Source organism: Dryobates pubescens, chromosome 6 (genome assembly GCF_014839835.1).
Source record: "Dryobates pubescens isolate bDryPub1 chromosome 6, bDryPub1.pri, whole genome shotgun sequence".
In the NCBI taxonomy this organism is placed as follows: Eukaryota; Metazoa; Chordata; class Aves; order Piciformes; family Picidae; genus Dryobates; species Dryobates pubescens.
This window is the reverse complement of record NC_071617.1, coordinates 20,739,130-20,763,466: the sequence shown is the minus strand read 5'-3', so window position 1 is coordinate 20,763,466 and position 24,337 is coordinate 20,739,130. Positions and strand designations below refer to the sequence as shown.

At 40.7% G+C, this 24,337-nt stretch overlaps 1 protein-coding gene across 1 annotated transcript in view; it reads left to right on the top strand.

The window, feature by feature from the left end:
* Positions 1–24,337, top strand: part of MTHFD1L (methylenetetrahydrofolate dehydrogenase (NADP+ dependent) 1 like) — a 153,729-nt gene that overhangs the window by 87,153 nt on the left and 42,239 nt on the right. Inside the window, exons 21-26 of the mRNA XM_054162707.1 lie at positions 261–400; positions 2,217–2,258; positions 3,208–3,308; positions 3,741–3,918; positions 18,455–18,562; positions 20,128–20,280. Of these exons, the coding sequence (XP_054018682.1) occupies positions 261–400; positions 2,217–2,258; positions 3,208–3,308; positions 3,741–3,918; positions 18,455–18,562; positions 20,128–20,280 (722 nt within the window). The remainder of the gene's footprint in view (positions 1–260; positions 401–2,216; positions 2,259–3,207; positions 3,309–3,740; positions 3,919–18,454; positions 18,563–20,127; positions 20,281–24,337) is intronic.

The following is a 24,337-nucleotide window of genomic DNA, read 5'->3' as shown; positions in this document are numbered from 1 at the left end:
GTTCAAACTAATTTGGATTCCCCTCCGCCCCATGTGACTACTTGTGATACCATATTGTGCTTATCAAGAATTAAAGAATATACTCCTGAACTGTGAATAGATTTTAATAAGACTCAGACCTGTATTCAAAAGTTCCTTCAAAACTGGGTCTTGGTGTATATTTAAGTACACTATGTGTTAAAGTAGAAATATCCCCCAGTGTTAACCAAAAGCATGTTTTATGTACGGTTTGGTTTTGTGTTTTTTTTAATGTTTAACAGTAACTGAAGCTGGCTTTGGTGCTGACATTGGGATGGAGAAATTCTTCAACATCAAATGCAGAGCCTCTGGCTTAGTTCCCAGTGTGGTTGTAATTGTTGCTACAGTGAGGGCTTTGAAGATGCACGGAGGCGGGCCAAATGTAAGTTTTTGCACCTTTCTTGGAAAATGAAACTGTTGCTAATATTTGAAATAAGTAAAATATCTTGGATCAGAAATGTTGGGGGTAACCTATGGGGCTGTATTTAGAAATCCTTCCTGAGTTTCCTTATTATATAGATGTTATCTCCAAAGATAATGCAGGATTAGAAAGGCACAAGTGAAAGAAGAGGGATGCAGCAGCTCTGAAGAAGCACTATATCTTCCTAAGGCAGGGAAGTTTGTCTGCATGGGAAAGAATAAAAAAAGAAAGGCTATAACATGTATATGTGTTCTTTTCCCCGTCTTCTGAAATAGCTTTTGTAAGTGCACTGGAGTAGTCACAGGCTGGGAAAGGTGACAGCTGAGCAGCACCAAAAAGAGTTCAGGTTGCAGTATATGAGTGGAGAACACTGTTAGTGAAGGTTTTGAGATTTCTTTCACTGCAATGATGAGAACATTTTCTGTCCTTTTAATGTGCTCAGGGTAATTTCCTCAAGAATGATGGGTAACTGATAAAATTTTGCAAGTGTTTTTCCAGTATACCAAAAGTCACCATTCTATCAGTTTTTGCTATTTAAGCTACAAAGACACTGGTACAAATTACAGACTGTAGAAGTATCTACTCAGTCACACAATCAGACTGGACTCTTCTAGCCAAGCAGACAAACACCTGTCTCCTAGAAACACTTTCATCAGAGCTATGCTGCCAGGTAAACAGTCTCACTGGGTGAAAATACTGGGTCTGTTTCCGCAACCACAAAAGTTTGGAGTGCCTGTGTCTCGAGGCTCAACGGGGCTCTGGGCAACCTGATCTGATGGAGGATGTCCCTGCTTACTGCAGGAGGGTTGGACTAGATGACCTATGGAGCTCCCTTGTAACCCAGACCCTTCTATGACTCTGTGTTCTGGATAATTCTCTGACTCCCTTAAAGCTAACGCTGAGCTGTTCTTTTTCAAGAGTCTTTCAGATTCCCATAATTATATAACTTTCTATAATTTCAGTCCACTTCTAGTGTCCACTTCTAACCCATGGAGACTTAATATAGTACTCTGATGATGCCCTTTATCTGTGTGCCTTTGTGCTCATGTGTTAAGCATGTAAAATGGGATCCAGTTACATCTTCTTTAATAGATCTGTTGCAACCAAGTGCTGAGTTACTATCTGCATCTTGCTACTTAAATAAAATAGGAAGTGTTGCAAGTCTCAGAATCACAGAATTGTCAGGGCTGGAAGGGACCTCAAGGATCATCTAGTTCCAACCCCCCTGCCATGGGCAGGGACACCTCACACTGATCAGGTATCCCAGAGCCACATCCAGCCTGGCCTTAAACACTGCCAGGAATGGGGCTTTCACAACCTGGGCAACCTGTTCCAGTGTCTCACCACCCTCATGGTGAAGAACTTCTTTCTAATGTCTAATCTAAATCTGCCCTTCTCTAGCTTGGATCCATTCCTCCTAGTACTATCGCTACCCGACATCATAAAAAGTCCCTCACCAGATTTCTTGTAGGCACCCTTCAGATAGATATTGGAAGGCCACAATAAGGTCTTCTTGAAGCCTTCTCAAACCCAGCTCTCTCAGCCTGTCCTCATAGGAGAGGTGCTCCAGCCTTCTGATCATCCTCATGGCCCTAAGTCTCCACGTACTGGTGTGACTGACATACTGGTGTGTGGAATAAAACAGAAACTGCAGTTAAGCTGTGATGCTGTGCATCTCTGCACGTGCAGACCATGTGCACTTGCATGTGCTAGTGCATGTGCAGCACTTCTGACCATTTAAGATTATGGTCAGTGATGACTTTGTGTATTATTCCAGGTAACTGCTGGTGCCCCCTTGAAGAAAGAATACACAGAAGAGGTAAGAGAATCTACTACAAAACATTAGAAGTGTTTAAGAGACACAATAAAGTGATATATGAACAATCAGAACTTCTTGTTCCTCTGGATGGATAATGTCCAGTCTCAGGTTTAACAACAGCATACTCTATGCTGACTTTCAGTGAACACCTTTAAAAGACATTGTCACCAAATAAAGCTATCTCATCTTTCCCCAGTCACTAAATGTTACACCTCTTGTGTGTGCTTTATGTGTGACTGCACAGGTTGTACTGAGAAACTGAGGTGAAAAGAAACTTTTTTCAGTAGTGTAGTGGTTTGAAATTTACCACCACATTAACAAAAGCATGGCTTATTGAGTCAGGAAAGCAAATGGAAGCTATATTCACAAGCAATAACTACACTCTACAATGGAATATGTACAAGTATACAGTATTTGCAATATTATGCTGCTCTTTTACTGTTATTGGGCTAAGTATATGTGGGTTGTTTTAGTTAAGACAAGGCCTACAATAGGTGAGGTAAAAGATTAAATCAGGAAATGCAGTAGCATATTTTTATCTGGGTTGCCTATTCCTACATAAATTACACTATGCATCTTAACACATCTGTATGTCAAACTACTATTGTAGTTTGTTCATGAACTTTGCAAACAAGAGGCTGACAGCCCCTTAACGATCTCAACAGGCAGACAGTCATCAACTATGCTGTCTTCTTGTGTCCCAGAAGAGAGCAATGCATTCATGTGCAAATTTGAACACTGCTTAGTTACTTAAACACTCCAGTTACTTATTAATTGGAATAAGAATTACTTAGATAAGTGCAAAACATGTTTCTCTGGAAGCATTTTATTTGTCTAAACCTGTCATTACCAGCACTGTTTCTATTCAGTTTAATTCATGGAAAATTCTTCAGCTAGAGAAGACTCCATGGATCTTACCATTTCCCTTAATTTTTATTTAATTACACAGAACCTCCAGCTGGTAGCAGATGGCTGCTGCAATCTACAGAAACAAATTCAAATTGCTCAGCTCTTTGGAGTTCCTGTTGTGGTTGCTCTAAACATCTTCAAGTAAGTCTATTATTTCATTACTCTGTGAGTAAACCCACAGGTTGAATTTCACACTTTTCCTGTTGCTTGCTTGGGTGTTTATAATTAATCAGGTTTCTCATTAAGAAAAGAAGCTATTGAAGCTTTTTTTTTTCCCATCATGAATATAAAGACCCTTAAGTTGTTATGTTGTTCTTAAGGTTTTAAAACTTCTAGAAGAGAATGCATTGTTATGGAACTCTTTATTTTCCATGTTCATTAGCTATAACAACTGCAAAAAGTGTTCTTGGAATGTATAAGTACATACACATAATGTATTTATAGATAGTGTATGGCACAATTTCTGTATAGACTTACTTTCTAACTGCTGATGGTAGAAAAAGGTTAAGTATATACAGTTATAAAAGGGGGCTAATTAAACAAAATAATGAGACAGAATTGTTTGCTTGGCAGAACTGATTCTCCTGCTGAGGTTGATCTGGTGTGTAAGATTGCAAAACAATCTGGAGCATTTGATGCTGTACCTTGCAATCACTGGTCAGCTGGTGGCAAAGGAGCAATACAGTTAGCTGAAGCTGTTGAAAAGGCAGCCAATCAGAAGAACAATTTCAAATATCTGTATGACTTGGAGGTAAGCTTTTTAATATATTTTTTTTAATGAATGCATGCTACATCAGAATATTGCAACAAAGCTCTCTAACATACCTGGAAGGGGACTGGTCTTGGCTTAAAAATCACAAAAGCTGGAGAGAACAATCAGTCCATGGCTTGACTAATCAGAGGAGGAGGGTACTTGCTGGTAATGCTTGTTACTTAGTGCATTGAGTGATGTTCCTGATACTGTCTTGTTTAATATAAATGTCTTTAGTTGTAACATTCACAAATTACTGTGGGAGACCTCCACAAAGATCTCACAGTCATATTTGTCCTAAAATTCAGCTGACATAAATACAGTTACTGTTTCACAGCCAAGTTGTGCCTCCCTGAAGCATTCACTCTCTGTATGAGAAGAATATTAGAAGTAGCATGTGCGTGCTCATGTCTGCCCAGCCAGACAGGTAAATGCAGAGAGAAGTCACTGCCTCTACCAGTACTCACTTGCACCCCCATAGCCTTAAGACTGACATGAACAACAGAGGTGTGCCAGTCCTTTTCTCCTGCTGGTTGGGATTGGAGCCTACTAGTGCAATACAGGACACACCATATATTCAGTCACTGCTGCTGTTGGCCTTCTCAGTCTCTTCAGAAGCACCTCTTGGTGCCTCTGCCCTGATCCAGTTGCTTGTACCAGGGTCCACAAGCCCGGAGGTTTTGTGACTCACTCCATCTGCTGACACTCAGACCTCTCCTTCTGCTCTCTTGTTAGTGTTTGTATATACTCATCTAAAGCAGGAGAGCACACCCACAGAAAAGGCAGTCAGAAATCAGATTTAATGAGAATAGAGGACAGACTTGTCCTCAAGCACAGAGAAGCTACTGAGACACCTTTACACTCAGCTGGCCCCTTCTTCCTCTTTTCCTTTTTCTTTTCGCCCCACAACAGTTCCTCTCCAATCCACTTTGATCACTCCCTTCGCCCATCTTTGGTCCTTCCACTAAACGTTCCCTAACAATCTTAATAAATTCATGCAATCCCCTTCAAAAATCCCATCCTAACTTTCACACAATCCTAAAATGCTCTTCTTCCTACACCCCATAGCAAGTCCTGTGCAATCACCCCCTTTCATTTGCAAGGTACGCTGATGAGAATTTCCCCATTGACTCACCTTGGTGCTTGTCATACCAAGGAAAAGGGTCTCATCCTTCCCCTTGGATGGTCTTAGGAAATTGGCAACTCAGTGTCCTCTTATTTTCTCTGATTAGGTTCCTCAACCTATCATTCATTGTTCCTCTGATACTTGCTTGGGTTTTCTGTTTAATTTTCTTAGCTGTTAACCTAATAAAGGATAACATGGTCTAAGTTTCAATCCTATGTCTGCCAGAGATGGTGACTCTTTTTCTGTGTCTTGGAGATTTTGTTATTGCAGTTGTCTGCAAGGTAACATTGCAGCATCTTGAGCTGTCATGAGGAGCAACTTGCAAGGAAGGGATGATTTGGCACCAGAAAGTACTATGGTAGTGTACCACCATGCAGGCAGAACATTTGGAGGGACATACTGCTGAGAAGGTTATACAAATGATTTCTTGGCACCTTCCTGACTATGCAAATGTGGCCAGGTTAAAGTTTGGGAAGTAAAATAGACTTCTCTGGCACCAAAGAAACCTTTGTCAAATTTCAGATCCTGTGCCCCAATAGACAGTGCTGCTTAGATTTCTTTAGAAAATGCTTGAAAGCTATTTTTTAACAGCAGATCCTCAGCTTCATTCTTTTAAATGGCTGAAAGTTACTGGTTTGATTCTTCTTTCCAGAAAAAAACGTTCATCCTGAGGTCAATATGCCCTACTGTTGTGTTTCTTTCTCTCCTCTGATATGTACCCAATATCTGTTGCACCCATTCTGTTTCTGCTTTCCACCTCCCCCACTGTTTTCTGCAATGACAGTGATCCAGTCAACTCCTATTAATATTAACCACTGTTTTCACAGAATAGATGCAACTAGCTTGGGAATGTAAGTACTGCAGTATCTCTTCATGGTGCCTGGCCATGGTAGATCTTTACAGCCAAAATGTGAACAATATCTCTGCCTTTCTGAGTTGGTCTCTAATGAGATTCTCTGGAAAGTAACAATATCATTTTATGGGGTTTGCATAATAACTTGGAAAAATAAAATATTTCAGAAATACAAGTAACTTTTGTTGCAGAGAAAGCATATTAGTGTTTGCAGGCTGGAGGTGGGCCAGGTGCTCCTGGCCCAAGAGGTCAGCAGGGAAGATGTTGAGAAGGTACATCCAGACCACCTGTGGGGCATGAGGGGTCACTGGAAAGGGGGTTTTGTGGTGAGACACCCAGGATGGGTGTGTGGGTGCAAGTGACAAGGTGGTACCTCCAGACCACCCATGGTGACCCTAGAGCTAGTGTTGCTCCAGTAGCTTCCTCCCCAACCTCATCTGTGATGGCATCTCTTCTAGGATGTCCATTTGCCCCCATTACTTAGGCAGGCATTGCTGAGGCATTTCCATGACTTGCTCTCTCAGGTCCCACTGGAAGAGCTCCCTCCTACTGCCATTAATTTTGATTACTGGGCTCTGATGGTACTATATTTTATGTAGTTTATTGTCTTGTGGTATGAATGAGTAGGAAGGATTGGTAGATGTGGACTCTGCCACTCTGAAGGAAGAAAATGTGGCTGATTTCTGCCTTTAATATCTTTCCCAGACATGTCTCTTTTTTGCCGTGTTGCATAAGCAGTACAATCTGAAGCACAGAGGGAGTGAATCACACCTTTACAGCCACTTGGTATCCCATAACATAATGTGAGCCTCAAAAATGCGTTGAAGGATTTTATAAAAATACTATAAAAAATAAAATCAGGCCAAGGAAACCAGGAAAGCATGAAGTTCAGGTTTGTTTCATTGTAACTGTGCAAAGGATGGGTGGCTGAAGCAGTTGGAAGTAAGAAGACCGCAACAGGAATGCTGTCACTTGTATGATATGGCAGGTCATTTCGTCACTGTGCTCCTAGAGAAGTGAAGGAAAGCCACCTCTTCCAAATGAGCCTGCCCAGATATTAATTAAGGTTGTAATAGGTCTTTTTGAGGTAGCAATTTTGAGGACTGATTTCTATTCTTCAAATACATAACAATGACAGAAAATTAACAAACAGAAGAGTTAGTAAAATGGGATTCAGGCAGATTATTTCTCCTTGTCATTGTGCCTCAAAGAGTTGCAAGTGAAAGGATGTAGCTCCATCCCTCATCTTTCCAGTGACTGTCAGATTTGTCCAGTTGCTTGAATACTATGAAGTCCTAGTTGCCTCAAGTTTGATAAGGTTTGCTATGGTGGTTTGGTTTGGTTTGGTTGTTTTTTTTCACTTTCTTTCCCTTTTGGAAGTTCAAAGGGGAAAATATTCTGCATAGAACCACTACCACTTCATTTATATTTCTGTCTGTCTTTATGAGGTTACTCTTCCTTTATCTCTAGTCCTTCAAAGTCTGTGCCTCTTATTTTCCTCATTCTGGAAAACTTAATCAGAATTTGCTTCCAAATTTGGCTGCAATTAGAACAACATCCAACAGCATGAACCACTGGAGCCATAACAAGTTCATTCAACATTTTGATGTTTTGTTAGAACGCATTACCCTGGGGATTTAGAAAGAAAACCAAAAGCCTCTATATGTTAAACTGTGTTATTAATATACAGCCAGGCATCTCATTAGAGGATAGTTCAGGCCACCTGGGCTTTCTCTGGGTTTTTTCCAAATGGCATGCATGTCTACAGTGTGGTGTGTGATTTCCGAGTGTATATCTGAAAACAAAGACTTCTTTGAAAGGTGTTTACAAATGTGTATAATGTGGGAACAAGAAAGTCTTTTCTAGATCTGTCAAATACAGTTTAAAAAGTTGAGGATTAGCTTATTTTTTTTCCTAAATCTTGAGATATATTTATACATTTGTACTGTCTTGTCTGGTGATGCCCAGGCTCAGCTGAGTGGTCCTATCGAGTATCATAGCAAGCCAGTCTAACCAGAAGACTCTGTTAGTGTGGTTATCTTCCTTGAAGTGTCTCATTCAGCCTCTTTAAACTTTCTTAGGTATCCCTACACAATGCAGTGTTCTGTAGCTCCACTTTCAGACCACTTTTCAGGTTCTCTGTATGTATTTCTCTAAGCAGACAAGCTTTTGTTTTCACCCTAGTAGCTGATGCTTTTATTGTTTTATCTTTCTTCCTTTATTTTTTATGCTTCTTGATTCTAGCAAAGGTTTCTGTAACATTTGTTATTAGATGAACGACTGTTTCTAGGAGTTGCAATGAGAACAGGATAAGCTTCAAGAGTATTTTGAGGGCACTGTGAAGAATAGGTGCATATATGATTTGTGTGTCAGTACCATTTCATAGATCAAGTACAAGAAGTCTCAAGTACACAGTCTCAAGCTGCGCCAGGGGAGGTTTAGGCTTGAGGTGAGGAGAAAGTTCTTCACAGAGAGAGTTGTTAGCCATTGGAATGGGCTGCCCAGAGAGGTGGTGGAGTGACCATCCCTGGAGGTGTTCAAGAGGGGATTGGACATGGCACTTGGTGCCATGGTTTAGTAGTCATGAGGTCTTGGGTGACAGGTTGGACTTGATGATCCTTGAGGTTTATTCCAGCCTTATTGATTCTATGATTCTATCATAAGCAATCAGAAGTGACCTCTGGAAAGTAACACCAGACCTGTTGTCAGTTTAGAAGTAAGAGAAAGGGACATAACAGATGCAGTGTACCATGAAATGCTTACAGTATTAGGAATTGTACAGGGTGATGGAAGTTCAGGAGCAAGGGTGAGTTTTCATAAGATAGGCTCCAAAGTTCATAATGTAGCTATACTGTCATTTATACATAAATACTCTAGTAGTATGTGGTTTTCATATGACTTTTTCCCCCACTGCACACTAACCTCTCTTATTTAACCGTTGAATTGGATTCCTGCTGAGTATTTTAAAGGTCTCCTGAACTATCTGTGAAATAGTTGGTGTTGTGGGGGTTTTTTAATATAGAGTCTTGCTACATGTGGAAAATATCAAAATATCAACTCTTATCACTATTGACTTCCCTTCTGGGTTCACTTTTCTTAAAGTATGGGTCTTTAAGTTGCAGGAGAAAGCTATTACTCAAAATAAAGTTGACTGACCCATTAAAAGTAAGTTTAGATAACTAGGGGGAGGATAGGAGAGGATGGAAATGTATGCATCCTGTTCGCAAATTTCTCTGGCTTTGTCGCTTGTTCTTGAAAGAGGGGAAATACATATACTCCATTAGTGCATGCCTGTTGAGTAACTTGCCTTCTTTCACTGTCCTGGTCTCTCTTATCCTGTGATGAGCTTTCCCTTGACTTACAGCAACCATCCTCAACCTGTGGGAAGAAACATACGTCTGAATGACAGCAGTCATTGGGCTTTTAAGGGGTGCATCACCCTGTTCTGCTGGGCAGCTGGAGCACAGTGGGCTACCACTCCAGGACACAGAAAACAGGAGGTCAGGCATATGGCACGAGGCAGGTCAGCATATCTGACCAGTCATGGTATCATAGAATCAGTCAGGGTTGGAAAGGACCACAAGAATCATCTAGTTCCAACCCCCTTGCCATGGGCAGGGATACCCCACACTAGATCAGGCTGGCCAGAGCCTCATCCAGCCTGGTCTTAAACACCTCCAGGGATGGGGCCTCAACCACCTCCCTGGACAACCCAATCCAGGGCTTCACCACTCTCGTGGTGAAGAACTTCCTCCTCACCTCCAGCCTGAATCTCCCCACCTCCAGCTTCATTCCATTCCCCCTAGGCCTATCACTGCCTGATATCCTGAGAAGTCCCTCCCCAGCCTTCTTGTAGGCCCCCTTCAGATACTGAAAGGCCACAATTACGTCACCTCAGAGCCGCCTTTTCTCCAGACTGAACAGTCCCAACTCTTTCAGTCTGTCCTCCAGCCCTCTGATCATCCTTGTGGCCCTTCTCTGGACACGTTCCAGCACGTCCATACCCCTCTTGTAACAGGGGCTCCAGAACTGGACGCAGTACTCCAGGTGGGGTCTCAGCAGAGCTGAGTAGAGGGGGAGAATCACCTCCCTTGACCTGCTGGCCACACTTCTCTTGATGCAGCCCAGGATCTGATTGGCTTTCCGGACTGCAAGTTCACATTGAGAGCTCATGTTGAGCTTCTCGTCCACCAGCACCCCCAAGACTCTCTCCTCTGGGCTGCTTTCCAGCCAGTCACTGCCCAGTCAGTCAGCTAGCATTTTCTGCTTAAAAGACTGACATGGTAACCAGACAGATTGAAGAGCCTCAAATCACCTGATTTATGCTGCATTGGAAAACTAAATTGAAGAATATAAAGGTCACAAGAGGAAGGGAGGGAGGGAGGAAGAGGAGTTGTTCCAGTCTTCCACCTTTGTCAGATGACACCTGTTTTTGCCTGTGCTCTGCCTTTAGGCAGTATCATTTCCAGGCTGTACTGTGCAAGTTGATTGCACAAATATTTTGGCTCAGTGCAGTGAATTGTCTGGCCAGTGTGCAGAACAAAGGAGACCTTCCTCAACTTGTGGTCATCCACTAGGAATGAGGTCGAGTATCAATACTACTCAACGAGGCACCCAAACAGTTACCAGCTGGTATTTCTCTTATTTTGCTGGGAGCATAACAAAATCTTGGACAAATCTGGAGCATCTGAGCCCGTAGTTCTGGCTGTCCCTGCCTCCGTTGTGCTATGGCAGTATAGTGTGGACTACCACTTGACTCCTTTTTTACAGATTTAGCTTCAGCTGTCAAGAGACAGTAAGCCGCTCAGAAGGGCCAAAGAGTAGCATCAAATCAGAGAAATTTCTGCCAGCAGCAGTTCTCTATGCATTATCTTCTTTTCCATTCACTGGCCAGTCTCAGATAGCAAGAATGAGCTGCAAGTCAGAAAAGTGGGAAAAGACTGATTACCACTAACCAAGGAGAAAACTCCCTGGTGCATGTATTAGGAGAAGGGCAGTGACTCAAAGAAAGCATAATCAACAAGGGATCATGGGGCCTGGTTTTGAGGACACTGACCTCCAGGAGAATGACCGAAGGCAAAATGATTTTCTTCATTTGTAAACTGATCATCTTTTCATTCCCAGTGTGACTGAAGGGTGAGGGGTCAGGGGTATTTTTCTTTCTTCCACTAATACCATGATGCCATTAAGGCATGAAAGTCATCCATTGTGTGCCTGCTGTCATATCAGCCAAATACATTCTTTTGCTAGAATGCAAATAGCTTCTGTTGGTTTTTATACAGCATGGAGTTCAGTCGTGTATGGGCCCAATGGAAGGCCCTTAAGCACTACTGGAGTAGGAATAAATAAAATTACATCTGCTCCTTACTGAAACTTCTCCTCATAAATGATGGAGATTATTTCTCATCTTGAAATGCAGGCTGTACTGCCCTCCAGGGCATGCTAGTCTTTAAAGCACCCTACTGCTAGCAAGCCATTTAGCAGTGAAGCCACATTGAAGAATTCCACAGGGCTGTACCAATGCCTCCTCATACTCCCATCAAAGAAATTTAGGTGTAGGTGTAGTCTGGACACCTCTTTCACTGAATTGGGTATCCTAGGGTTGGAAGCTATCTTTCTTCCACTCCATGTCTTTTTTTTGTGTGTGTGTGTGTGGATGTAGGCTCTTGACAGCACTGCACTTTTGTGTTTGTTTTCATTATTTTCCTATTCTTCACATGAAGCAATTATTCTTAAGTACAGCTGGGGGTTCAAAGTTGGGGAAATGGAAAATAAATCTCTAAAGTCACAGGCTTAGGTGTCGATTCACAAATAGTTTAGCTTGACTGCTCATGCTTTTCCACAAATTAAAAACAAACTCCTGTCCTGTGCCAACAAAGGAAGAAGAGTGTTAAAGTCTTGGGAATCCTTTTGTCCAGCCATAGATCTTCTGGAACCAGAATATACAGATACTTTAATAAATGTGGTTTTATTTTTTATCAGGGGGAAAGCTAGAAGTAGGAATTCAAATGTGCAGAGTCAGCTATTGGTTTAGCCCTGCACTCTGTCACCCCACACAGTACCTTCAGCCATACTCCCATCATATGTTTTCATTTGGCAACCTCCCCAAGAAGATGAATAAGTGAAGTCTGCATACTGTTTCACTTATCCAACCAGTGATTCTTTATTACTGCTTTCAGTGAATGCATAAGTTACATTTGTTTGGTTTTGGTTTTTAAAGTGCCAATGCCTATAATTTTTAAGTATTTTAAGAATTTTTGTTAGAACACAAGCAGCTTAGCAACAATAAGCACAGAGGTGGTGACCTCGTAATTAAACTGGTGATCTCATAGTTAAAAACATGCAGTAAGGATAAAGCGAATGTTTAAAGAACTTGAAGTATTAAATGTGTAAGTTACAAGTGAATAGTGCTTTTGTATATTCTCTGTTGTTTCAGCAGAATCCTCAGTTTTCTCAAAGAATAAAGTAGTTTTAAATATTTATGTTGTATAACTGTGAAGAGATCCTTTGAGAGAGTATTGCACTGACAGGCATTCACTTAAGGTATCCGATTTAAGCTAGATAACACCAATGCTTTTCATAGTAATGTGACCTAGCTGAAACCTAGTGGAATGAAATACGACTGTGAACTTACTTTTGTTGACCCTGGCTTTTTGGGGGCATTTTCCATGGGACTCTTTTTTGGTGAGGAAATAAATGATAATGTTTAAAAGCAGCATTAAATAAGGAGGAAAAGAACAGAGGTTGTTTTCAGCAGTCTCAGGGACCAACTGTGGGGATTTTCCCTCCTCTCATTTCTCTGGTGGTCAAAGAGCTTGAAGTCAGGTGTCCAGATTAGGATGCAAAATACAGGAATCCTGAGCAAACTCCTAAGCAGATTCCTGGTAATCTGCACATTTCATTTCAGGTGATATTGACTTTGCAATAGGACTGATTGCATGAATCCCTATACAACTCACTGTTTCGACTGGTACATTTCAGTGATCAGATTTGAAGAGTTTGAGCAATTGTTTCTGTAGAGCTAGCATTTAAGCCTTCTCTCAACTTTATACCAGCCTTACCTTTATGGTAAGATGGATGTCTGAACAGATCTGGGTTACAGTAGCTTTTATTTTCTCTGAGTTATGTTTTATTGCCGGATAATTTTCTCTGGTACGTGCAGCTGCAAAAAAAATATATAATGCAGTGCTGCCCTCCTGGTTGCACTGGTACATGAATGAGTGTGAGCAGCAGAAGGAGGAAAGCCGGTCTCCTGTCCATGGAATCCTCATCAAGCAGTGCATGGAAAAAGATAGTCTGCTGCTGTAGCTGAAGGAAGAGATAAAGAGTGAAGGAACTGTGAGGAAAGGCTAGTAGAAATGAAACACTCTTAAATTATGTTTTGGTAAAAATCTTACTGTTGATATTATTGAAAGAAAGAAGATTGTGTAATAAACAGCACCAATTTGCACTAACATCACATGTTGCAAGGGTGATGGCTTGGAAGTAGCAGTGTTGGCTGGGTGATAAGCCTGGTGTCATTTCATCTCAGATAATCAAGTCAGTCTTTCAAATGACAGACTGTCCTCTTTATCAGTGCTGATTTCTTTGTTTAATCATTCTCTATCAAGTAATGGAATGAATGTCTACACAGATACTGGCTTTGTGAAAGCAGTTTGTGCACTTTTGCTGCTTTTCTTATGCTTTAGGCAAGGAAATAATCCTGCAAATGGTGTGGGTGCGTGGCAGCCTCAACAGGCACGTGTGTTTGTGCTTTCCTCAGAAGCAGCATATGGCTTTGCTAGCTCTGAATGTGTGAGATTTCAGAAATGCATGTTATCTCTGGCAGGGCTGGGGAGGTGCATTGCTTCTGAGAGAAGCATCAAAGCTACTTAACTGTCATCAGATACTTGCACCATGTGGCCCTGTAGCTCCTTCTCACATTCAGTATAAATTTACATTGTGTGTTTCATGCTACCATTTTCTCAAGAAACTAAAACTGAATTTGGAATGAACTCTCTAAAGCTGGCATAACTCCTTCAGCATTTGTACTAATCTGTAGATGCATATCTAGAAAAGTCAGATTTGTCTAATCCATACTGTCTATTGTGTGTCACCTATTCTCTGCCAAAATATACTTACTTGTGTAACATTCACAGCCTTGCATAAGGAAAATGAGAAGAAGCATGGCTTTTATTGTTGATCCTATGTCTTTGATGCTTTGCACATTTTATGAATATCATTATAACCACAGCTGTCCAAATAGCAGTTCTGTGAAACCAAGTTGCTGTTCATAAGGGTGCATCCACAATCACTATCCAGATGAGAATTTTCATTCTCCTTTCATGGAGGGTGTTTTACTGAGGGTGCTGCGTTCTGGTTTTCAAGTGGGAATGAGTAACTGGTTCAGGAATATCCTAGGCCATTTTAGAAAATTCTGTGACAAAAAGAAGCAAGAGAGGAAATTACTTTTTTTTTTCCTCTAAGTGCTTGAAATCATGGAATCATAGAGAATTCTGTGATTCTATGAAGACCATAAATATGTGATTTCTGCTGACAGATATTTGGCCAAGGTGTTTAAAGTACAAATAAATAGCTCACATAATTTTTCAGAGGAGACTGGTATCAGCAGGAGCAAAATAATTTTGTTACTTACACCATGGACTTATCTTTTTCAGTCCTTTTGAATTCAGCTAAGCACTTTTCCATGCAATGACCACTTGCATATGGTGCATATGACAGTGAGAGCATTTTCATAGTGAAGTGCTGAATTATCAACAGTTTTGTGGAAAAACTAATACTAAACTTGCCCTTAAAGACTAGATTAGAGAAAGTAAGAATTCTTCCTACAAGCATCTTGAAGCATAGAGGCTGCTGCTATGGCATGTGTGTAAAAAGTCTTTGTATTACTAGAGCCTCTTTTTTGATAAATAACTCCATGTTCTTTTCAAGCAAAATGAATTTTTATTTCTCATGTGAAGTACTGGGTGGCTTTTCTTTGGAAAATGCTTTGATAAGTTGAAGTTTCCCAGCAGTATTACTTAACAATTGAAACATGGGGATTTTTTTAGCTTGAAATGCTATTCTGTGATGCAGAAATACACCCAAAAAGCACTGTGATTCTGAACTGTGATTCTGATCTCTTACAAATCCCACTAAATACTAGGAAACCAATGGATCCTTATCATGGTGTGATGTGCACCTTGCCCTACTCCCGATACTTCGGGAAGTCACTTCTGAGAGTGCACACATACACAGGCTGTTTTAATGGGTGTAGACGACCTGTGCCCCACTGCTGGCTGAGCTCATCTGCCTGTTTTGTGAGATTAACTAGGATCGAAGTCTCCACTGACACCATGCACATTGCTCATCCATTTCTATGTGCATGCCTTGCAAGAACATGTGATGGTCTCGGAAAAACACTTCTGTTTGCCATTCACAACGCCTGCAATTGCTTCCCCACTGGTCATTCTTCTGAGACTACATTTGCAATATTTGAAGGGTTTGTACTGGCCTTAAAAGTATCAGAAGTTCCATTTTAAGAAACAAAACCAAACAAATAAAATTTTAAAATCTACTTAAAAAAACAGCAAACTAAGCCCACCATAAGTCTGTAGAGATACAGTTTGACTGTCCAGCTTAGAAAAAGTAATCCAAGATACAGTGCATATCTCAGGAGGAGCAGAATGCCATCACTGTCTGCCCCAATGTTAGCCAGAGCCCTGCTGGATTTTTTTGGAGGCTACACTATGGTCAGTGAAAAGGGGCTGAGGGTGTAGTAATTATGCTGCTGTCAAATTAGATTGAAATACTTTTACACAGGTGCAAGTTGAAGCTAAATGAATATCTCCATCTCAATGAATTGCTGAGTTTTAAGCAGTAAGCTGTTAGTTTTGATGTTGAACTCTACTGACAATGGGGAGTGGAATTCCTTTTGCCTTTGCTTTTGCTGTTGGTGTTATGGCTTAACTGCAAGCAAATAGCACCCAAAAAACCCAAGTTGAGTCACATTTTGCTTTTCTTCCACTATGTTCAAAACTGGCATGGATATGAACATATTTAATAATCAACCTTAGAGAAGTTTCATCTTGTGACAGCTATCCATGTCACTAAGTATTCCACTCAACTTAATGCTGCCAGGAATTGTATCCAGAGTATTTGCAATGTGTTATCACCAATCCTCATTAAACTTTTTTGTAATGCTTGGGATTCCTGTAAGAAGCCTGAAGTCTGGAACATGGTATCATTCTACCTCATTAAGGTGCAACAATCACATAGTCGACATACTCATAAATTGTCTTGTGGAATATCTTTAAACCTCACTGTGGCAGGTTAGTCTGGCACAAGCCCTTCAGCTGATGTATCTTTTCAGAAAAAAAAAACATTACTTCTAGACAGACATTGCAAAAATGCAGTTAAGTGTGGAACTTGCTACAAATGCACCAGTTTGTTATTCATAAACCAGTTTCTTTGCTGGAATGAGATTAAGTACTTCAGTTTTGTGTTCTGTTGCTTTGTTGCTGTTAATTAAACACACTAGAGTACAAACTACTGATGGGATGTTCCCTGGAGCATTGCACATATCTCTGGCCAGCTGTGATCAGATGTGCACTGAAGTAGCTCTACTGGTGGTATGATCTTTCCCCCATTGTCCTGTTCTTACGGAAAGAAGTCAAAAAGGATGTCTTGTTCAAGATAGGCTATAGAGGTCGTAATTGCTTTTGACAAGTACATTCAAGACAATAGGAGAGAGAAAGAGGAGTTATTTACTCTAAACAAACTGCTCAGTGCTTGGGCCACTCCTGTTTAATATCTTTATTAAAGACCTTGATGAAAAGGTTGAGTGCACCCTCAGTAAGTTTGCACCAAGTTAGGTGGGAGTGCTGATCTGCTGGAGGGTAGGAAGACTCTTCAGAAGTACATGGACAGGCTAGATCTATGGGCTGAGGCCAACCATATGGGCTTCAACAAAGCCAGGTGCCAAGTCCTGTATTTGGGTCATGACAACTCCATGCTACACTACAGGCTTTGGGGCAAAGTGGCTGGAAAGCTGCTCAGCAGAAAAGGACCTAGGCCCCTAGGGCACACGAGCCAGTGATGTGCACAGGTGGCCAGGAAGGCAAATATCCTGGCCTGCAACAGGAATGGTGTGTCTAACAGGAACAGAGAGGTGATTGTCCTGTTGTATTTGGCACTGGTGATGCTGCACCTTGAGTACTGTGTTCAGCTTTGGGCTCTGTAGTGTGAGAGAGACATTTAGCTGCTGGAGCACGTCCGGAGATGTGCAGTGAATCTGGTGAATGATCGTGAGAATAAGTCTTATGAGGAGTGACTGAGGAAGCTGAGGTCATTTAGTCTGAAAAAAAGGAGGCTGTCGGGAGACCTTGTCACTCTGCCTGAAAGGTGGTTGTAGAGGGGTGGTTATTGGTCTCTTCTCACAAGTCACAACTGATAGGACAAGAGAAAAAGGCTTCAAGTTATGCCAGGGGAGGTTTAGGTTAGGGTACACTGGGAAAACATCTATACTGAAAGGGTTATCAAAGACTGGAACAGGCTGCCCAAGGAAATGGTTGAATTGCTATCCCTGGGTATATTTAAAAGCTGTTTGGATATGGTGCTCAAGGACATGGTGTGGTAGTTGCCCTGCAGAGTTAGATAATGTTTGGACTTGATGATCTTAAAGGTCTTTACCAAGTAGTGATTCAGTGATTCTGTGAAATGATGGCACAAAAAAGTAAGTAACTGATCTGACCACAAAAATCTGTCTGCTGAAAATCTGTGAAAAGATTTCTAACAGTCTGAATGTGAGAGTCAGTTTCTACCTTCGAACAGAAGCCCTAAAGGCAGAGCACATGCTCAGTTTGAGCTGAATAGCATGATGTGAATACAATGAATATCATAGAGACTGAGACTTGTGACTTCAAAGTGTGTCCCTAAATGCTTTCATAATGTTTTGTTTGTTTGGTCTGAAGTGCTTTACAATACCAATGCTCTAATGCAATATATATATATGTATATATATATATGTTAGGAATGATAGGAGGTGAGAATGAAAAAAAAAATTCAATTGCAATCGAAGAAGCAGTGATGAGTCAAGAATTTGCTGCTACCATTCCTTGCTTCTCAGAGGAACCTTCTCTCACTGCTGTCTCTGTCCTTATCCATTCATTGTATGAGTTATTTTTTGTGCGAAATAACAGGGATCACTAAACGAACTTTACCCCAGTAACTTGCTTCCTTATTCCTGCAGTGTGCATTAGCTCTTGATTCTTAAAACCACACGGCAGTAATTTTCTTCCCCCAGTTTGGGCAAAAGTGTAAGCTCATGTTGTCAGCTTCGTAGTGCACAAATTGTACAGCTCTTAAATGATGCAGTAGCTGAAATCACAGTTGTAATTCATGCACCTGTAGCTGTATATCCTATCCATCACCTGTGCCCTTAACTTGGTTTCATGCTTTAACAAGCCCATTTAATAAGGATGAATTTAAATGAGAGACTCATATTTCTCACTCAGCAAACAAGATCCTGGTTTCTCTTGCCTAATATTCATCCTTGTGTTATTTCTTTGTCTCTGCAGCTTCCTATTGCTGAAAAAATAAGAATCATTGCTCAGAAGGTGTATGGAGCTCAAGATATAGAATTGTCTCCTGCTGCGCAGTCACAAGTTGATCGTTACACCCGGCAGGTAAGAACACCAGTGAATTATGCAAACAGGCACCTGCTGGATGAGTCTTGGGAAACCTTGAGGTTTAAAAGGTTTTCAAATTGGAGTGTTTAGTCAAGCTTTGCTAAAAGGTGTGAGCTATCCCATGGTGCTAAACCATAGGAAATCAGTATAGGCTGGTTTAGATTAGATAGATCAGAATGGCTTTAACCTTGAAAGCTGTCTCTTATAAGATTGGTGTGGTGTTTGGAATCATTTTGAGATTATTGCTGAAACTCTGTACTTTCTACACAGTGGTAGTTTTGAGTTAATGCCTTAAATGCAACAACTGCACATCTGCAAAAGTAGCAATGTGTGAATGTGACTGATTTTAGAATGAGTGTTCATTTGTACCTGCAAAAAATGAGTTTGCAAGCACTAAAAGGCCTGTGCCTGTTAATAAAGCTCCCAATAGCTGAAAAACGTTCGTTTTCCTTCCATTCATGTTATTTTCAAGGCATTATATATGCTAGACAGTGAAATAGATCACAGTTCCTAAAGCATGTGAAAGTGGTATTTGTTACCGTTTAAAAACAGTTTTGAAACCATATGGAGAGCCGAATGTATTTTCCATAATGGAATGCTTCTGCTTGTAAACACTGCTGGAACTGCCTGTCAGAAAACTGAAATTATGGACAATGTATCATGGAAAAAGTCCTGAGAATACGTCAGCAGCCTGGTCAGACAGGCATAAGTATAGCTGTCTTCTCTGTAATGCAGATCTCCTGAGAAGGACTTTGATTTTTCTGGATTGGAAAGAAACTTATTTGGTGTACTTGAAGCAAAATAATCTGCATCAATCTTCTCCCGTGTAATTCTCTAATCTATTTATTAGTCTAAATGTCAGCAGCATTAGGAAATATTTTCATAACGTCATTAAAAGCTGCAGAGGCAGTTCCCTGCAGTGCTGCCACCCCTCCTGGCCTTGTGAATTTCATCCTTGTTTGTCAAGGAACTGAACAGAAGTGTGGAGGATGCCTGATGCAAGGTTAATTGATAACCTTAGAGACAAATAGTGTGGGGGGAGCTGCTAAGGGCTTTTTCTTGATTTGCCCCCCCCACACACACTTTTTGAGTAACTACTGTAATGTCATTAATGAAGTGAGTGCCACCACCCCACGCAGATTTGCCTTGTTTTAAAACCAAAACAAAGCGTCATTAGCCATTTCTGTTTATTGCCAACAAGACAATTAGTTGAACTATGAATCCTGGTCTCAAATAGGCATCTAACTAGGCTATTAGAGCCCAGAGAGAAGTGCTGCACTAGAGTTTCATGGAGTTGGTGTAGGTTTCTTGTATAGTGTTGTACCCATTGTGAGAACCTGCTCTAGAGGCTGGATCAGTCAAGTCTGTGGAGATGGAGGCCTGAGCTGAGAGAGAACAGAATGTGAAATACAGTATTCTGTTAATCTCTGAAATATTAGCTGTTAAGAAATTGCAGTTAACTATTGCTGTAAGGATTTGGGGGTTTCTAGAAGGTACTGATAACGAAGTAAAAGCATATTGTAGCTTAAAACCATTTTTATTTTATTTCCCTTTTCCTTTAGGGATTTGGAAATCTTCCCATTTGTATGGCAAAAACTCACCTATCCCTCTCCCATCAGCCTGAGAGGAAAGGCGTTCCCACTGGTTTCATTCTGCCGATTAGTGATGCGCGAGCCAGTATTGGAGCTGGATTCATCTACCCTTTAGTAGGAACGGTGAGTGCAGGCTGTTCAGCTCGATCACTCCCTTTCCTTTGACCCAGCTTGACAGGGAAGTGCATTTCCTGTTTGCCTCTTAAAATAGTGTGTAGAACCAGGTGAGTTCTTGGGGGGTTTGTAATAATTTTGTCCTTGTGCTTTCTGTAGCTTTATGTGGGCAAGAAAAAAAAATACTAGGAGCGTGTAATATCATATAAGAGAGTTTTGACTACAGGGTCTCAGAGAATGACTCGGTCTAGGTTACTCAGGCACACTAATGCTACAGAAAAATGAATTTATATGTCCATTGCTCTTCCTTCTTCGAATGGCAGCTTGTAAATAGCTGTAGTTACATGATTGTATTTTAAGTATTAAGTCTTTCATCCATCATTATAAAGCATTATGTAATGTATTTCCATGAAAGGAATTGTGTTAAGAAAAAGTGTATGATTGAAATGATTGCTTTTCAGCTGATGAACCTGATCTATTTTCAGTCCTTGTGAATACCTCTGCTGGTTCTGTAAAACTAAGTTGTGGTAGGAATAGACTTTTATCTGCAGAAGTAGAGCACAATCTTTCTCCATCTTAAGAGATTTAAACAGTGAGGTGCTAAAGAGAGGCAATTGTCAGCCTTTCTTCCTACCTATCCTTGAAAGTACAGACTCAGATTAGGAAGCTCTGATGCTTTCTTCCCTGACAATCCTTATCAAAGTAGCTGAGAAGCTAGTTAGCTCACTCCACTTGCCAACCTTTCCAAATAGTAGTTGAACTGCATCTGACATCTCATAGCATGAATCATGCTTGTGTATAGCTGATTTGTGGGATGGTGCTAGAGAAAGGATGCAAAAGTCATTGCATTTCCAAAAGAGTACTCTCCCAGTGTTATCTCATCTTCCCAGAGCATGGCCTGATTTCCTTGTGTAGCAGTACACTTAGGCAAGGTTGAAAGTTTCTAATCTATTGTTTTGAATTCCCTCTGAAACAATTAAGTGTTTGAAACAAGGAAGGAAGTACTTTCTGACCAGGAGAGTTCCTGGAGTTCAGGAAACTGTGTCACTAACTCACTAGACTTGCAGATATGCTTTCCTTCTTCGTGGCCACACTACATGTGTCCACCAGAAGTGGAGCACAGCTGTGTATTTAAAATGCGTCAGACCAATTCCAATTACTGGTGACAGAATGAAATTTGTCAGAAGTTCTGGTATCTCTTTCATGACCTGGATTCAAGTTTGCACTGGGAGTTGTGTGTTGAAGTTGTGAGAAGGAGTGAATGTGAAGAATGGGCAGCAGTTACTTCAGTACCATGAGGGAGCTGTTCTGTAGGATGTCAGAGTGAAATGTTTCTGGGTTGAGCTTACTAAATGAGTCACACTCTGCATGCTTCAACACAAACGAGCTGCAGTTCAGCCTCATAAATCCTCAGCAGCTGTCTGTAGGAGCATTATAGACCAAACAAGTTCAAGGATTACCTCTCATTTTTGGTTTCCACCTAGAACCAAAAATGTTCTTATGAAGGACATTTTATATATGGGATTTCTTACTGGGGAAGGTTGTGAAAAAAAATGTCTGAGTTAGTTACCCTGACTTCAATGGGAAGTATTATAGGCACAGAACTCTTCCTATATCAGAAACTAGGTAGTCAGTATATCCTTAGTATTATATATTCCAAGAGAGTTTGCACGGCAACATATTATATAAACATAAGGGCCCCAAGAGCTAAAAATCTACATAGGCAGACATGGATCATTGATTGGTTGGAAAATACTGCTAATGCTCAGGAATGTGGGACAGAACGCTCCTTAGAACTATCATAGTTGCTGCAAATCAAAATGCATGGATGATTATGGATTTATTTCTAACATCCTTGCCATGTAATGCTTTCTCCTGAATTAAATCTGTGGCAGGAGGTCCAATTTACTGTCTTTCAGAATTGAGAGTTGTGATCATCAGGAAACAAACCTTCATAATAGAGTTGTACCTCTACTTTTGAGATCACTTTTCTATTTTGCCACCTTCAGGTTTAGTGCACGTGTGTGTTGCTGTCAGCGATTTAATCACAGGGCTAGTGGTACTCTTAAAGTCATGCAAGAAAAAATATTTTTGATGTCAGGTTCCAAAACGGAGAGTCTTCCTTTGACAGTTCTCTTACTGATAAAGGATAGGCTATATCCTAAACACTTTAAGCCTCTGGAGGTCAGATGCTATGAGTAGAGGGATTATGGAAATCCTGGGGACAGCATATAGTGAAAGCAGCTGGTTATGACAGTAGATTAGGTTAGATTTCTTTATATAAGAAGAAACAAAAGGGGCAGTATATATTTTTTTCTTTCATTGCTTGCTATTAATGCAACAGGATGCTTAATACCTAAGCTGCTTAGAGCCTCCTTGGAGCTAGCTAAGACCTTTCCAATGACATAGTAAATGCTATTGGACAACACAATCATTAAATTTGTAGTGATAGTTCTGATGCTAATTAAATGTCAAACTCCATTCTCAAAGCATATGTTGCACTGGATGAGCTCCTCTCACTCCAACCTTGCAGAACTTGTCAATGGTAAAGCAGGTTAGAATTCTGCTCAAACTTCATCAGGAAGATCATTACAAAAGAAAGATAGTAATTACTTCTGAAAGATAATACGCTATCTGCTGTAACTAGCATTTTTAGTTTAAACTTGTCATTAGCACATGAAAATTAATGAGATTTGTATTTATCTCAGCAGTGATAGGCAATAATTGCTGTTTTCTTTAACTAAATATTTAGTATGTTGTCTTAGTATACTTCAACCAATATTTGTTTTGTGTTATGGTTGGCTCTGGTTCTCTGCAGCATGGAAGTCTTTCCAGGAAAAATGAGCTGAGCCTTATCAGAGGAAATCAGCAGTGAAATAAGAGGTGCATTTAATTAATACTGGCACAGCTTTTATCCAAGTTCTCTGACCATGACCCAGAGGGCTGCATCACTCTCACAGGTGGACTATTGACATCACTGCTTGGCTCAACAGAGTGATGGCAGGAAAGCTGCTGCAGTATATGTAGGAAACCAGTGAGGTCATTCACTAGCAATGCTTGGGTGGAGGATTATTACATTTTTGTAGTATGTGTGTTTCTGTCCATCCCCACCCAAAAAGCCATTGCAATTTGGTGCTTTCTCACATTCAGTCACGTTTCCGTTGTTCTCCTTCATGTGATGGGCAAGAATGCAGGTTGGTCATAGAAGTGAAACCTATTGTCTTCGACCTTTGTGAAGTGGCGCTACCAGATCACTGGTGCAAGTAATAGAGCTGTTTGAATCACAGTGACATTTTTACAGCCATGCACTTTCATTTTAATGGGTAAAAATTGCAGGCAAGGTCCATTTGAAGGCTTTGGAACCATGCCAGCTTCCAATTTCTCACAATGAACTAACATGCTTCCGAATCAACATATCCGAAAAAAGGTCAGTACATTGCAGAAATGCTGCTTTTCTCCCCATCAAGAAAGCAGCTGAAGTCTCTGGAACTAGTTCTGAAACTATATCCTGTGGGAAGGAAACTTAAGGGGTGAACCAGTGTGGTCTGAAATCAGTTTTGGGGAGCAATAAAGCCCTAATTCACTTGTGGGTGAGAGCCAGGACTGTCTTGCTAAAATATTGTTTGGATATTGTAAGGGGGAAAAGACCTTGAAAATAAATATTTTTATGAATACTTTCAGAAGGAAAATAGTATTCCTTGTTGCATTAATTTCTTTCATAGTGATTAAGAGCTTTGAGGGTATCTGTTGAACATAAGATGCAGTCCAGGCCCACCTGAAGTGAAATTGCCATTTCCCAGTGGCACATGAGACCAAAGTTGTTTCCAAACTGTCATTTTGTCACTTCTCTCAGGCTCTTTTATGGGACAACAGAATAATTATTGGTGGGTTGTCCTGTTTTTCCTGGTGATCTGTGTAACATAGGGTGTTTTTTAAAAGCGTGAATGATGGTATGGTTTATACTTGCCCTGTAAAGCACTTACCATAGAGTGCAATTTTACATTGCTTACAAAGGTGCAACGTTCTGATAGGCACTCTGACTTACCTTGATTTAGGAAAAAAAAAA